Raw genomic sequence first — 14,683 nt, forward strand, 5'->3', positions numbered from 1 at the left:
AAGATAGGTTGGTTTTGCCCTCCTGGCTTAAAACTTTGCTTTGGCCATTTTGAATGTTCTATTTCAAAAGTGCAACGTGCATATACCAAAAGTCCATCTAAAAACAGAGCGAAGCAACCAGATTTTGTCATTATCCCTTAGCAGAAGTTTAAAAGCCTTCCTAAAAACAGCATGTCATCCAGAAGATTAAATATTTCATAAAACACTATGTATTTAGATCATTAATTTTTCAGCATTAAAGCACAGGCAGGGAAAACAGCAACCCCACATACTACTGACAACAAAGCCACCCCCAGACATCTGCAGACATTGAATGATCTTTTATTTATATTCATAAGAAAAACAGTGAAAACCTATAGCATAAAATGTTTACTAAATACAATAGAAGAATAATGCAGAATTCCTCTCATTTAAAACGAAAGCATCTACATAGCTTGATGCAGAAAAGAGTTATTGAATGACTCTCCTCTGCATCTGGACGATTGCAGTGAAACCCAGAATGAGTAACAAAACTAATACATTAATGTGTCATTTGCTTAAAAACATTCCAAGTATGTTCAGCGTATATGATCAGTCATATATTACTAACCGCGTATTGGTCCATTCGACAGTAAAGCGTTCATATAAATTTAAGATGTTAGCTATAGAGCAACTATTGCAAGAATTCAGAGAGAATGCATTTTCCAACACATAACTAGTCCGTTCCATAATCCAGTTCTCAGCCTTAGTCTTCCAGCAGATAGTTAGGGTTGACAACCAGGTATGGGTCTTCATCGAAAGTCTCCTCTTCTCTGGAGCCTCTCAGGCCCGACTGGGACAGTTCTATAAGAATGTGGTCCTGCAACAGACAAAAATCTATTCAGACAAGAACAAAAAAAGACTGTTTGCACTTTTTGAAAGCCGTCTGATTTTTATACTGGTAGCACCTCCTACTGATGAATTATTTAACCCTTTTAACTGTGAGCTCCCTTTTTAATAAGTTTCTAATCTTAGTAATTAACTTCAGTGGAAATCTCTTATACATTGTATACTTTCTGGGAACATCTCAGTCTAGCTGTTCTGCACCTTTAAAATTAAAAATATCTTGCCCATTTTATATTTTGATATTTTTTCCTCCAAACAGCCCTAGTACTCCCACGCTTTGAATGCAAAATCTGAAATCCATAACTTCCGTGCATGTAAACACTTTGATCCTGGAAAATAATCATTTTTACCTCAGAGAAGTGTTTTAAACAAGGCACAATAAATAAATAAAGCTTAAAGCTAACCACCAAATTTGTTTTTGTGTGCATTTCTGTGTCCTAATGTATAACTAATACTACAGAAGTACAGGAAAATTACCACTTACACTTCTGTAGGGACAAAATACGGCACTCTGAACTTTTATCCATATGCATTTGCCTCTAACTTATTTCAGTGTTTTCTCTGTAACTATTTTTAACAGAGATTTAAACAAAAAGCATTTAGACTGCATCGGTCAGTGATACGGAAGCACAAAACATATTTCTCAAATTAAGAATATACTGTATTAAAAATGAATCATAAGTTAAAATCCCCTTTCAGTATCCACACATCTCTGTACATACATAATGTGTAAGTCGATGAATGACTCTCTCTATGATCTTCTTTTTGTTTATAAGCTCTTCTTCAGACTCTATTTCAGATTCAATTTCCTTTAGATACCAATTAATAAGTTCACTCTTCTTTAATGATGAATCGTCCTCTTCTGCAAATAAGATTAAAAAAAAAGGAAATCTAATGATAATGCCAATCCACACAATTTGCATAAACACAGCAGCATAATATACCAATCAAACTGTTAGAGAAAAGGACATCTATTTTAACATTTACACTGCTGGAAAGAGAAACACACAACAGCCTGTCAGATTTTCTTCTTTTTCTTAAATCAGCATGTTTTGTATGGAAGGCTATTGTACCGTAGTTTTATTGGAGATTAAATATTTAGATTCAGAATTGAGGCTTTTGATTTCATGCATTTATGTGGCTCACAAACTAAATGAGCAGCTCAGCAAATACCTTCAAGAAACAGCAGTTGTAAGGACTTGTACAACTTTCCTCTAAGTAAAGGCAAAAGAAAATCAGTATCACACAAAACTGAAGAAATCATCCTTCTACAACTCCTCAGTATTTTGAATAGATACTGGAGTTTCCACAGCCATCCAAGAACTTTGTAGTATTGTTACATGCTGTCAGACAGCTGCTACGTTTCACCACAGCGTAGCCTCGTCGCAGCTGGAATATTTCATCTGCCCCGGAGAGGACGCAGCCATCTAACACGCAGTACACACTGGCTCAGTGTAGACTTTGGGCTGCGGTTGCCGGCATTCTTGCCGCAATGTTTTCGTTGCTGCTGACCATTTTAGCTACGTTAAACGAGCATATGCTGCAAACCCCTTTTCCTTGCTCTGCAGACATACTCCTTGGCTTGCTGGTCTATGACAAATGACTAAGATGCCAGAGTTAGAAAGTCCATGAAGCTGTATTCATACCAGCAGTTGTCGTACATCCACATGTGCACAGGGTCACACAGGACCTAACAAGCCTGGTGTCTCAGCAGGAGCAAAAGTCTGAAGTGTAGTAGCATGAAATGCAGTAACACTGGCTTCCTGAACTGCTGCTGCTGCTATCTGTGCTGAATCTCGGCACAGTGGGATTAGTTCACTCAGAGCAGGAAGCGTGTGAACCCCTGCAGAGGTTAAGGTTGCTCTGTTAGCAAGTCTCAAGTATTTCAGGGTACGAAAAAGCAGAGACTCTACTTGCACAGGGATGTTTACCAAGTTTCACTGAAAACTGCACAGGAAGAAGTGGCAACCCCTGTGCAAAGAGCCACAATAACAGCCTTCTATACTAACTTTTTAAAACACAAGCCATGTACAAGCCATTTTTCTCTAAAGTGACTGGAGGACTAAAAGTTTTTTCACAGCTAAAGAAACTCCCTTGTTAGTTTTAGGTGAATCTGATTTAGAAAAGAGCTGATCCACACATGGTGACACAGCTCACAGTGTGTCATCTTTTTAATAAACAAATTCTTACCTTCCTCTGCTTTCCTGAGGTGCAGCACAAGGAGATTAGAAATCCGTCGATACTCAGAGAAACCCAGTCTAAGAGAAGCTTTGGGTGCAGCATCCTTGCTCACGTCCTCAGGTTGGCCATTGATCCCATTCACAAGACCGTTGACCCCAGCTGGAGCTTCTGCCTCACCTGTTTGAACACATGCCCAGGTTTAACTTTGCAATGTCTCTCAACTGTCTAAAACTCTCTGCAAGTCACAGGAACATCTTGCATTGACCAAAGTGAATGGAGCCCACAAGGAGGCTGAAAGAGAGTTAAGAAGAGGAGTAAAGATCCTAGACCCTTACTCCAGTCATTAGTGGTTAGAGAGATACAGAGAGAGGAGCAATAGGTGAGAAATAAAGAGAAGTATATACTCAAACAATGTAAGCTATAAAGGGCTGGAAGTCCTCTTCCCCTTTCAAAAGCTCTCTGCAAGTGATTTACCATTGGCTCCATCTTGGTCCTCTTGATCCTCCACTTGCTGTTCATCGTCTTGGTCTAAATTGATGTCAGGAGTCTCAACTCTAATGATAGATTTATTTAAAAGCCTGAAAGCTTCCTTCACGTGTTTTGGATGAACCTGGGAAAGATTTGAAAAAATATGTATTAAATATGCATGGTGGCTGTTCTAGTATTAAAGGTTTGTTTCCCCAATAGCTTCGGAAACTCACCCCAGAGTCTGGCAAGCTGGCTTTCTATCCATCTCACCCAATTAACCATAAGCTGTAAAGTCTTTGCAAGCCAAATTATATCCTGCTACAGGTGTGACTCTGAGTTCACATAAGATTATGGAGGAAGCAGCCTGATGAACCTTTCAGGCCTTAACTATCATGCGGACAATATTTTTGCTTAAGCGAGACCACCTTGAAGAAAGATCAGTGGGGTAAGAGACATGGAAAGGAATGGATCTGAGTAGAAACAATATGAAAAAGTGTTTACAATTAATGAGACCCTCTTCTGGATTTGAAAAGAAAAAAAAAATGGAAAGGTCTTCTCTAATTGAGCCATAAGCCAAAAGCTGTCTGTTTCTTTATAAGCTAAACTTAACTAAAATGAACTCAGCGGGTGTCCTTCTCACGTAACCAGTGAGCAGTTTACTACCACTGCAGTGTCATTTGCAACCCCTAACTAACATTCAAAAAAACCTGCTGTGTCTTAAAGCAGCGAGAAGGTGGATAATGGTTGAACATTTTATAGCCATAACACAAAATATATCTCAATATTGGCTGATGTGAGGAGGAGCTCAGATCACAAATACGTGCTTGACTATCCCTCTGCATTGTCTCAGGGAGGTTCAGTTGCCTTGATGGACTTCGACTTTTTAGATTACAGAGGAAAAAGAGCTGGGTGAGATTACAAACTATGAGATTAGGAGAGACACTGTCAGCAGCCCTGGCTGCTATTAATACAGATGATTGTTCCTCCTGTCTGATACAATTTGACTGGCTGAGAGTGCTGACACATCTATCATGCAAAAAGATGAATGTCTGCAGTTTAGACCAACCGACCTCAGTTTTTACAAGACACACCTTAAAAGCAGTATTTCTGGCATACAAATTCAGACCGAATATGATTGGTTTCACAAGTGAAAACATCCAAGCTCTCCTGCTCACCCACAGGATTTAAATATACACAATATCGCAGTCAAATAGCAAAGCCAGAACTCCCACAGCGTTAATATAGACTCGATACCTCATCGCAGCAGTGCATACGGGCCATAGCTTCAGACAGCCGGATCATGCTCTCCAACTGCCGCACTGTGATTCTCCAGGATGACTTTGTCACTCCGGAGCCATCACGCTGACGTAGTCGTTTATACTGCTCCACTATAAAGTCCTCCGATTCCTTAGATATCTGTTTGACATAAGACAGTATAACAGCTTGCCATGTTAAAAATATTAAGTTCATGCTTCTCCCGTTAGATCAGTGGTTCCCAGACTTTTCTATACTAGCTACCATTTTTAGTGTCCTCTCCCACATACATATTAGTTATATTGTAATAATGATTACAATAACAGTGACATTATAATAAATATAACAACATTAACATTAATTATTCTACAAAAGTTTTGATCACCTGAATTTTCTGTTCCACCCGCTTGCTTCCAGGCACAATTCACTGCCAGTCTCTACTAGACTGTTCTATGCTTATTCACCCTCCATTCATTTCAAACACACACACACAAGCACACGCACTCGACGTACACCGACTACCGCTTTCCATACACGCTTTGTAGCCCCAGTCTATCTGCACACACACAGATCCAACTGGCAAAACCCACTCACCACCACATGGAAATGAAATGGGAGTTTGCAAAGCTCTTGTGAAGTAGTACACTCTACTTTCCAGAATGAAAATCAGATGAGGCCATATACTGACTAGCCCTGCCAGCCTCTGTTCTCTCCCCAGAGCTGGGGAGACATGGAATTATTCTAGGGATTCCTTTGGCCTTCTCTGAGACACAAACTGCTCTGTGTAAGGGAGGATGTCCTCTCTCCTAGCATTTGAGAAGCACTACATTAGATGAACTTCTGAAAGATCTGACACAGCCCATGCAAGCTGCAATTTGGACAGACCACAAAAATCTGTACTTAGAGCAGTTTCCCATATTCTGTATTTTATCACAAAGAAAGTAGAGAAATACTGAGGAACAATATCCTTTTAAAATAAAGACAAACCAACTGTTTGATTAAGCAATAAGTCAATAAAATACAAAAATCTCAGTGGCAGCTACGTTAAATACTCCACGCCCTTGAGATAAGGGAGAGCTACAAAACCACCTATCAGTTGCTCTAGACAGAGGTTAAAAACTGCCACTGAAGCAATTAAGATCCCTAATTATAAAATAGTCTCAGCTGGGCTGGCTGAGTCTCCAGAGTTCAAAAGAATACATGGCTCCAAAATATACTATGTTTCTAGATAATAACTGAGATTACTGCTGCATTTTAGGGAGAAAACTACACTAAGTGTCTTTCCATTTGCCTAAAGAAAGCAAGCTGCAGAATGACTATTCCTTTGGACCTTTCCATACAGTATACTGTACTAATAGATGACAAAACAGAATTACCTTTGGTTTAAACTGTCTTGCAAACAGCAGATACCTTCTGATATCATCTAACGAATAGACCCGATCAACAGATTCTTCTATTCTGGAATGCAGATCCACTATGCGTCTGGCAATGGCATAATCTGTAACCTGGGATATTATTGCTCTGTTAGATCACTCTCACAACACCAGCCACATATCAAAACAACAGTTATATTCTTCCTTCCCATCCTGCTCCCTTACTTGCCCTCTTCACGGCAGAGCTAGTTTTCCCTGAAGCAAGATTCTCTACCAGAAGACCCAGGAGAAATGTCTTGGAGGGTTTTTAATAAGAGGAAAAATACCAGAGAAAGGATGAAAGGCAGTTTCAACTCTCCTGGGTTACAAGATAGCCAAAGAAGCAGCAGAAAGCAACACTCTGCAGCGTGGGAACCGTTTCCTTCTTTTCAGCCTACTTTGTCTCTTTCAGCAGTCCCTTCTCAATTAGATAATTACTCTCAGCAAAAGAGCAGAGAAGACTACTGAACCAACATTAATCTCTGTTCCTCATGTGTTCCCAAGGCCAACACCACATAGACTGGTGGTAGCAATCTTACCCGTAGTAACCAGCCATTTTTAAAAATGACTAATGGTGTTAAGTTTGCAGGTTAAATCACTACAAAATGAAAGGGCAACATCCTTGTATTCAGCAGGGTATGTCCAAATGTGTACTGCCAGCTCATAGCTTTCTAGACAGAGAAGTACAAGGAGGAGGCTCTCAGGAGATCAATGTCACCTAAAATTGCCCAGTGGAGGCCCACAGAGATGGTCATGGGGCAGGAGCAGGTGATGTATGCAGACAAGCTGAGAGAGCTGGGTCTGTTCAATCAATCAAAGTGCCTAATTGGAGGGTATAGAGGTGATGGACCCACACTGTTCTTGCAAGTACAGATTGACAAGACAAGAAGCAACAGATGTAAACTGGACCACAAGAAATTCTGATCAGCTATACTTTTTTTTTTTTTTTTAAATCCAAACATATGAGAATTGTCAAACATTGGAGCAGGGGCCTAGAGAGGTGGCAAAATCTCCATCCTTGGAGATAATCAAAACTCACCAGGTCAAGGCCCTGCCAACCTGTTCTTAGTGGTCTACTTTAAGCTTGGGATTGGACTAGAGACTTCCAGAAATGCCTTCTGATGCAAATTATTCTATGATTCCTTAAAATTACCTCATTACATTCATCCACAAGAATGAAGAAGAGATCAAACCGAGACATGATGGGAGCTGACAGGTTTATATTCTGTTTCAGTGACTTGGATCTGTCATAGCGCCCGCCAACTGGGTTTGCTGCAGCCAAAATGGAGGTCCTGGCATTCAGGGTAGCCTGACAATGGAGGGGGGGGGAAAAAAAACAAAACAAAACAAGAAAACGTGACCACTTGCTAAAGGAACCAACTCACTGCAATTCCAGTGGGTCAGCATAGCACTAGTAGGCTATCCTGTAACGTCTTCACAACGCTACCCATCTTTTATATAGGGATACAATAGTATTAGAGCAACAGCTCCTTAGAAGAGCCAAAACTCTTCTCACCAGTACTTTCTAACCATCTCTCTGCCCTAATCCATAGTTTGAGTGATTCAATATTTTAACACTGTTACGCTTCTGTCTACAATGCTGAAGCTAGCACTTAAAATTGCTTTCCACAACACACTCAGTGTTTTTACAGCGCATGTATACAATTTACTTCTACAAACAAATTCAAGTCTACGTCCTCTTTTGGCGATGCTTCAGGGTTAGACTTTTCCCATCTTGGTTCCCACTTTCTGTTTCCTACCCACTACTATCTCTTTCTTCCTTTCAGCAAAATTTTTAATTCTTTCTGGGTAAGTGGCACAAAAACTGAGCAGGTAAGTGATATCTCTGCTGCTACAGTCAGGCAGCTACTGAGCTGAAAAGGAAATATGATAGAGGATGACACTGCGTGAGTACGTGGAACAAACACTTAGGCGATCAGGCAGACTGGATGACCAGAGGAATAGTGCAAGCTACCTTTACTCCTGCTTTAGTAATGGATATAGTCTGCTGCTCCATTGCTTCGTGAATGGCTACTTGATCCCGCATGTCCATTTTGTCAAATTCATCAATGCAACAAACCCCCTGCAGCAGAAGAATTAAAAATAACACGTTACCCCAATTTAATCACTTTTGGAGAAAAAGCATCTTAAAGACAATTTGGGGATTTTTGTCATTAATCAAAATCGTTCCACAGATGCAGGAACTCCCTAGTTACTGGACTTACATTATCCGCCAACATCAGTGCTCCGGCTTCGATAACAAACTCATGAGATTCTTCATCTTTTACAACAGCTGCTGTTAGACCAGCAGCGCTGGAGGCTTTTCCGCTGGTGTACACAGCACGAGGACTGAACTCTTCCACGTGCCTATGGAGAGAAGTAACAGTGAGGAACTGGGTTACGTGAACTTTTTTTTTTTTTTTTCAAACCTGCAGAAAGAAGACAGCTTTAACACAGCACTGCTTTCAACCTCTAAAGCCATTTCTTCCTCAGAAAGCATGGACTTACAATTAACATTTAGGTAGGCCCTCCCATCGATATTGATGTGTAAGCATGCCCTTGGGAATAATAACTATCTAATCGCGGGCTGTCACAGGTCTGTTATTCACCCTTGGCTACAGTGCCAGAAAAAAATAATCCAGACCTCCTCCTACAAGGTTTCTGCTGAATTCACAGGCTGACAGAGCTCCTCACAGGTCAGGTGAACATCAGCCCAAAGGAACAAACTGCTTCATGGCAGCAAGCAGCTAGACCAGCCTCAGGCAGCCTAATGCAGCCTCTGTGGTGCCCACGCACTTCTGAGATGCCGCGTACGCTGTAAGTATCTCATGGAGGAAGATGCAGAGGTGAGTGAACACAGTGTTAGAAATCCTGTGCTTCCTATGCCAACCAACGTATCAAGTCAGTCCTCCAGACCAGCTGTCCCCAAACTAGTCTGCCACAGAAAGTGGTGTACGAGGAATGTAATAAAATGTTAAGCAGTATTTCAAGTAAAAAAGCATGAGACTGAGTAGTCAATAACTATTGTTCAAGGTTAACAGCTGTCTATCAGTCCAAAGCGTTTGGGACCCTCCAATTTAGACTAAGCTAAAAATGAATGAAACAGGAAAATAATCATTAAGATGTGCAATAAACTCTGTAGCTTTAATATTTGATGTCTTTCAAAAAGATCTGAAAATACGTAACTGCCTCAGCAACAACAACAACAACAACAATCTTAATTCATTCCTTACTGTTGCTGCCATAGGGGCTTGTTAAATATGCTTCAGCTCTATTCTAGTAATTCAACCACGTCCAAGCAATTCCTGGAAAGTATTCTTAAATATTTTACTTGCCTTTCCCCTGGTTCAGGTAAAAAAAGCACAGTAAACACTTATAGCTCTACTCACACTGGACAATATTTAAATATTGAGTTTTAAAGAGATGCTTACTTTAGAAATTGACTCTTGGCTGTACTTGGATCACCAACAACACAAACATTGATGTCCCCACGCAATGAAGTGCCTTCTGAAGTGGTCTTAGGAACTCCTCCAAAAAGCATCAGCAGAACCCCACGTTTCACTTCATCATTACCTGTCCCAGAAAAGATACTCAAAAAAAATCCAAAATGCAGCTCCCTGTTTTTCATATATTAAAAAGAAAAAAAAAAAAAATCAGCCCAGGAGAATTCTAGAGGATTTGGGAGCATCTGCTCAGAAACCACCTTTTTGCTAAACATCCACTAAAAACTACATTTATGTGCTTGATACAAATTCAAGGAAGAATGACTCAGACGGCAGCCAAATTCCTTAACGCTACAGTAGCTCAGAATATGGACAAAATTCAGCTGGTAGCTTTTCAGATATAACCAAAGTAAGCATGCAAACTACTTCAGAGCCAGAAGCAAGAACTGCAGACAAATGCTTACACATGCATGCATGAGAGTATGCAAATATTTGGAACCCTTAAATCTTTTGAAGGATGCCCATACAAAATAAAGCTTATATCCAACTATCGGTTGTTGTGTTTAGTTGTAGGTGATACAATAGCAAAACCAACCATTTTGACTCGGGCCTTAATGATTGAACACAGGACGTACTCAGGAAATAGGTTCTCCTTTTCTAGCAAAACCAGTGATGGAGGGGATAGTTTGAGACAGCTGGTACAGGGCTACAAAATGGCACTACACGGACATCAGAAAGAAGTGATATTTTCACAAGTGCGATCTCCCCACTCTGGTACAACAGCTGGACTCTTACCGTGGATAGTGGGGAAGAGGCTGGTACACAGATTGTGATAGAGGTTTTTATCTTGGCTCATTTCAAACACTTTTTCCCACTCTTTCACAGACATTTGGTTCTTAATGCTTTCCGCAGTCTGTTCTTCATCTCGGAGCTCTTTTCCACCAAACTAAACAAGGGATATTCAAAATATAAAAGCAATACCAATGAAAAACATGGCCACTACTGAATGTGAACATTGCAGACAAGAGGTTTTACAAATCTGCTGTGTAAGCTGAGTAGGAGGAACACATCCAGAAAGGCTGACCTTAGGCTAAGGAAGTTCATCACCTTAGACCTTTCAAAAAAAAAAAAAAAACAAAACCAAAACCAACCAAACAAAAAAAAACCTAGAGAGAGACAATTCCCGGGGTGTGTGTGTGAGGGGAAATCAAAGGAGTAACTTCAGTTTGTGAGAAAACCCTGAGAAAGATGCTCATCCAGATTCAAAGGAGAGCAAAACGGGATGGCTTCCTTTGGCTAAAATTTGCCTTTGTAAGTACTCCTCATTATCTGGAATTACAAGAATGAGAATAGAATGAGGCTGGAAACTTCCACACCAAGGAAATAACAAACACTGTTTTTGTCTTATGTGATCAAGCCACTAGCAGAATTATAGATTAAAATATCATAATGGCCAATAATATCATAACAATATCATTCATCATCATGGCTACCCAGCCATAATCAGTATTATTTTTTATTATTTATTAGGTAGTAGTAACATCTAATGATTTAATATGATAAAATGGAGGGAACAAGAAGGATGGCTCTCCCCTTGCCCTGTGACAAAATGGAGCATTAGGATTTCCTGGAGGAGGAAGAAATGCTGGAGAAATGGGTAAAGGCTGAATGGAAATAAATGAATTATTTATCTCTTTAGAATAAGTTGATAAAATTGTCTTTACAGCTCACAGCAGTCTTCGCAGGCATGCTATTTGCCAAGAAAAGAACTTGCTGTATAAATCCAATCAGAATATAAAGGGAGTCAAATGCAGAGTAAGGCATTACACCTACAAAATAAAAGTAAAATTATACAGAACAGAAACCATCAACACTTACATCTATTTTCTTTCCACACTCACCCGTGGATTTGTTGGAGCGACATAACAAGCTAGGAAGACTAGTTTATATGACAGCTCTCTGACTCCCAGGGCACGAAGTCCTCGGATTCCTTCCGTTTCGTAGCCCTCCGTCCCACTGACGCGGGAGCCCGTTTCTGCGCGCACCCCTGCCAGTAGAACAAGGGTCAGAACGACAGTTCCCCGAACAAGCGGGAGGGACGCCCCATCGCAGGTGCAGCAAGCGGCAGGAGCACTAGCTACAGACCTGGCGTTGAGAGCTGAGCCACATCAGGCACAACGATCAGCGACCCCGTGAAGTCACATTTGTCACCAGCCTGAGCTGACTCTACCGCTTCTGCACGCAAGATCACCTCCACGCTGCGAGGAATGCTACCACGCGGCAGCTCGGCCTGCGTCTCCTGAATGCGAACCTGAGGATTACAGAATATTAAAGCACTCAGTAGATGTCGTTAATTTTGAAACCGCTTTAAAATTGAAGCTGCTAACAAATGCAGTAAGTGGCATTTGCTTGCTGCCATCCATACCAGTCTTATGAAATTCCTCTTAAAATGCCACAAAGAAACAAAAAAACCCATTACTAATCAGTATCTGGAGAGTCTTGGAAAAACTGTAGGGAATGCTCAGGAGAGCTCAGTTCTGAGGACTGGGAAAAGCACTCTGGACACTTAAACAGTGCAATTAATGTGACAGATACAAAATATTATTGTAAGATGTGATCCACGGAGGATTTGGCAAAATAAAACAATCTGGAAGAGTGAAACACTGAAGATACTAGAGACACCTCTTTTCACACTTGCATAAAATAATTACACACCATGTACCTGCCAGAGGAGACTGACAATGACTTAAATATGTGGGCTCTCTCTGGCTTGCTTAGAAAATAAATGTCATGTGATAAAACTGCTCTGATTCTACTCATAACTTCCAGTGCTTAAAAATAAGTCTTCCATAGACAGAAAGAAACTGTTAGCAGAAACTCCCATGCCTTTTCTGAGGCCTTTTCTTGAGGTTGACAGAACCAAAATGAGCTATCGTCAATGTGTAGCAGCGCACACAATATCTTTCAACTCGCACAGAAGAGTCACTACTAGGCCCTCCCCACACCCCCACCACTATACCTTTTGGAAGTCAACAAATCTTGATTTGTTTGTGTCCAGCAGGAATCTCCTTCTATTGGCGCAGACTGGGTTTCTGCAGATGTTCGGTTGCGTGTATTTAAATTGCTGTTCCACATCTTTAATCACTGTCTGACAGTCTAGGCATAGGAAGGTTCCACTTACAAGCTCGGGATGAACTGGGTGGGTACGTACCACCTGTCCACTGATACGCATCAGTGAGCCAATTTTTGCTGAAGTCAATTCTCGAATTCTGTTTAAAACACGAAATTGATAGGGATTAAGTTCTTAGTTGAGTTGGCATTTTTAGGCCCAGTGCAGTGCCCAAGTACTAAGACACTAGGTAGTTTCGTTCAGTCTGTGAGTAAAGAACAGTTGCAATGTTTTCTCATTTTAAGATTTTACACAAACTTTTATATGGTTTGAGCTTAAATATTCATCTAAAAGAAGTTCCTTCAGTTGTGCTTCAAGAAGTAACTTACTCTAACTCATTTTTAAAATAGACAAGTTATATTTGTGGAATATGATGACCATAATTATCTGAGGTCCCTTCCCTTCTAGCCCAGTGTCTGTATGATCCACAAATGATAAAGTGTTTCAGAAAATATTCTGCACAAGATTAGGCAATTTCTTCACAATTGTACTGATAAACTGTACATTTCTTGCTACATAGTCAAAACACTTTCAGTATGCTTGAACACTTCTTCCCCCAAACACAAATACACAAGTTTTTGGAATTAATAATCATCTTACTTGTGTCTGGTAGGTAGATCTTGGAATGCAACATAGAAGTCCTTGTTTGAAGGAACATTTCCATGGTCTCTGGCAAAAGTCTTTACTGCTCGGCAGAGATAAGGATAAACTCTGAAACACAGAAAATAAGTTCAAATTTTACAGAAACTATCAAAATGTCTTTTTCACCTTAGCCTGTGTCAAAGGTTTGTACCATCCATTTGCAAGTTCTGTCTTATACTGCCGCACTATGGAAGAGCACACAAAAGCTAATTTAAATGTTAAATATGACACTATCGCATAATATTACCATTTGCTTTGTTTTCTGAGGAGGCTCATTTTATGACACTTTTACCCATATATTAAGAAGTAGAGCCTGAAAATCAGCCACTGGCTCAAAAGAATATTTTCAGAGTAAGAAGTGCTAAGGTTTATCCTGTATTTCCATACTGACCATCTACTTACCAGAATAAATGCAGTTGCCTAGTTAACTTATGCTTCTCAAAGAGGCAGAAGTAACAATTATCAGTGCGGTAAGAAATAAGTTTTGATCCAATAAAAAACACGTTTTAAACGACAGGAGTTTTCCCCATAGGGAAAGCAGATGAATATTTGCCAAGACTTCCTGGGCCTGGCATCGCGCTGCTCAGCTCTCAGGCAACCTCCCCGCTTTACCTGTAGAACTCCTCCTGCACGGTGGTGGAGAGCTGCTGATTGAACTGCTCCAAATCCACAAAGCTCACGATCAGCGTGTTCCGCTCCGGCCGGATCAGCTCCTCGGCGTCACGCAGGTATTTGACCTCCCCGTCGCCGTTCTGGAACCTGAGGGCGAACGCGATCGAGGCGGACGGTCACAGCTCTGTGTACGTCGGGCAGCAAGCGAACGCGTCTGAACGCAGCGCGGAAGGGAAGGAAGAGGATACGCCGAGGGGCGCGCGGGAGAGGACGGCGGGGCAGGGGCCTGCGCGCCGCCGGACGGCCCTCGCCAAATGGCGGCCCCCCGTGAGGCGCCCGCACCCCGCGGCCCGCGGCCCGGCCCGGCCCCACTCACTCCTCCAAGAAGTCCTGGAACAGCTTCTGGCACTTCTCCGCCACCTCATCGCGGAGCTGCTGCTGCTGTTGCTGCGCCGCCCCCGCGGCGCCCGCCGCCACCGCCAGGTCCATCGCCGCCGCCGCCGGAGCCCCGACCCCAACCCCCACCCGCACCGCGCAGCGGTTCGCGCCACAGCCGGCACCACGTGCTCCGCCGCGCCGCCGCGCCGGCCAATCGGCGGCCGCCGGCACGCAGAGCCCCGCCCTCGCGAGCGCTTTCG

The 14,683-nt window shown here is 41.8% G+C and overlaps 1 protein-coding gene across 1 annotated transcript; it reads right to left on the reverse strand.

The window, feature by feature from the left end:
- Nucleotides 1-305: 305 nt before the first annotated feature.
- On the reverse strand, nucleotides 306-14,566 carry MCM6 (minichromosome maintenance complex component 6). Its single transcript, XM_026089094.1, has 17 exons — nucleotides 14,422-14,566; nucleotides 14,046-14,192; nucleotides 13,392-13,502; nucleotides 12,642-12,891; nucleotides 11,768-11,933; nucleotides 11,524-11,669; nucleotides 10,418-10,568; nucleotides 9,611-9,752; nucleotides 8,405-8,546; nucleotides 8,155-8,262; nucleotides 7,333-7,488; nucleotides 6,144-6,272; nucleotides 4,768-4,929; nucleotides 3,520-3,655; nucleotides 3,055-3,222; nucleotides 1,587-1,726; nucleotides 306-838 (listed from the first exon to the last, which is right to left on the reverse strand). The coding sequence occupies exons 1-17, from the start codon at nucleotides 14,532-14,534 to the stop codon at nucleotides 725-727; spliced, it is 2,481 nt and encodes an 826-aa protein (XP_025944879.1). The 5' UTR covers nucleotides 14,535-14,566; the 3' UTR covers nucleotides 306-724.
- Between the last annotated feature and the right edge of the window lie 117 nt (nucleotides 14,567-14,683).

The sequence above is a fragment of the Apteryx rowi genome, unplaced genomic scaffold (genome assembly GCF_003343035.1).
Source record: "Apteryx rowi isolate R43461 unplaced genomic scaffold, aptRow1 scaffold_8, whole genome shotgun sequence".
In the NCBI taxonomy this organism is placed as follows: domain Eukaryota; kingdom Metazoa; phylum Chordata; class Aves; order Apterygiformes; family Apterygidae; genus Apteryx; species Apteryx rowi.

Excerpts from the sequence above, each read along its gene's own strand:
- MCM6 (XM_026089094.1), bottom strand. The coding sequence starts at position 14,534 with ATGGACCTGGCGGTGGCGGCGGGCGCCGCGGGGGCGGCGCAGCAACAG. Across the intron at positions 9,753-10,417 it reads CCTCTTCCCCACTATCCACG|GTAATGATGAAGTGAAACGT; the intron begins GTAAGAGTCCAG and ends TTTCTGGGACAG. Across the intron at positions 3,656-4,767 it reads GTATGCACTGCTGCGATGAG|GTTCATCCAAAACACGTGAA; the intron begins GTATCGAGTCTA and ends AATCTTTCCCAG.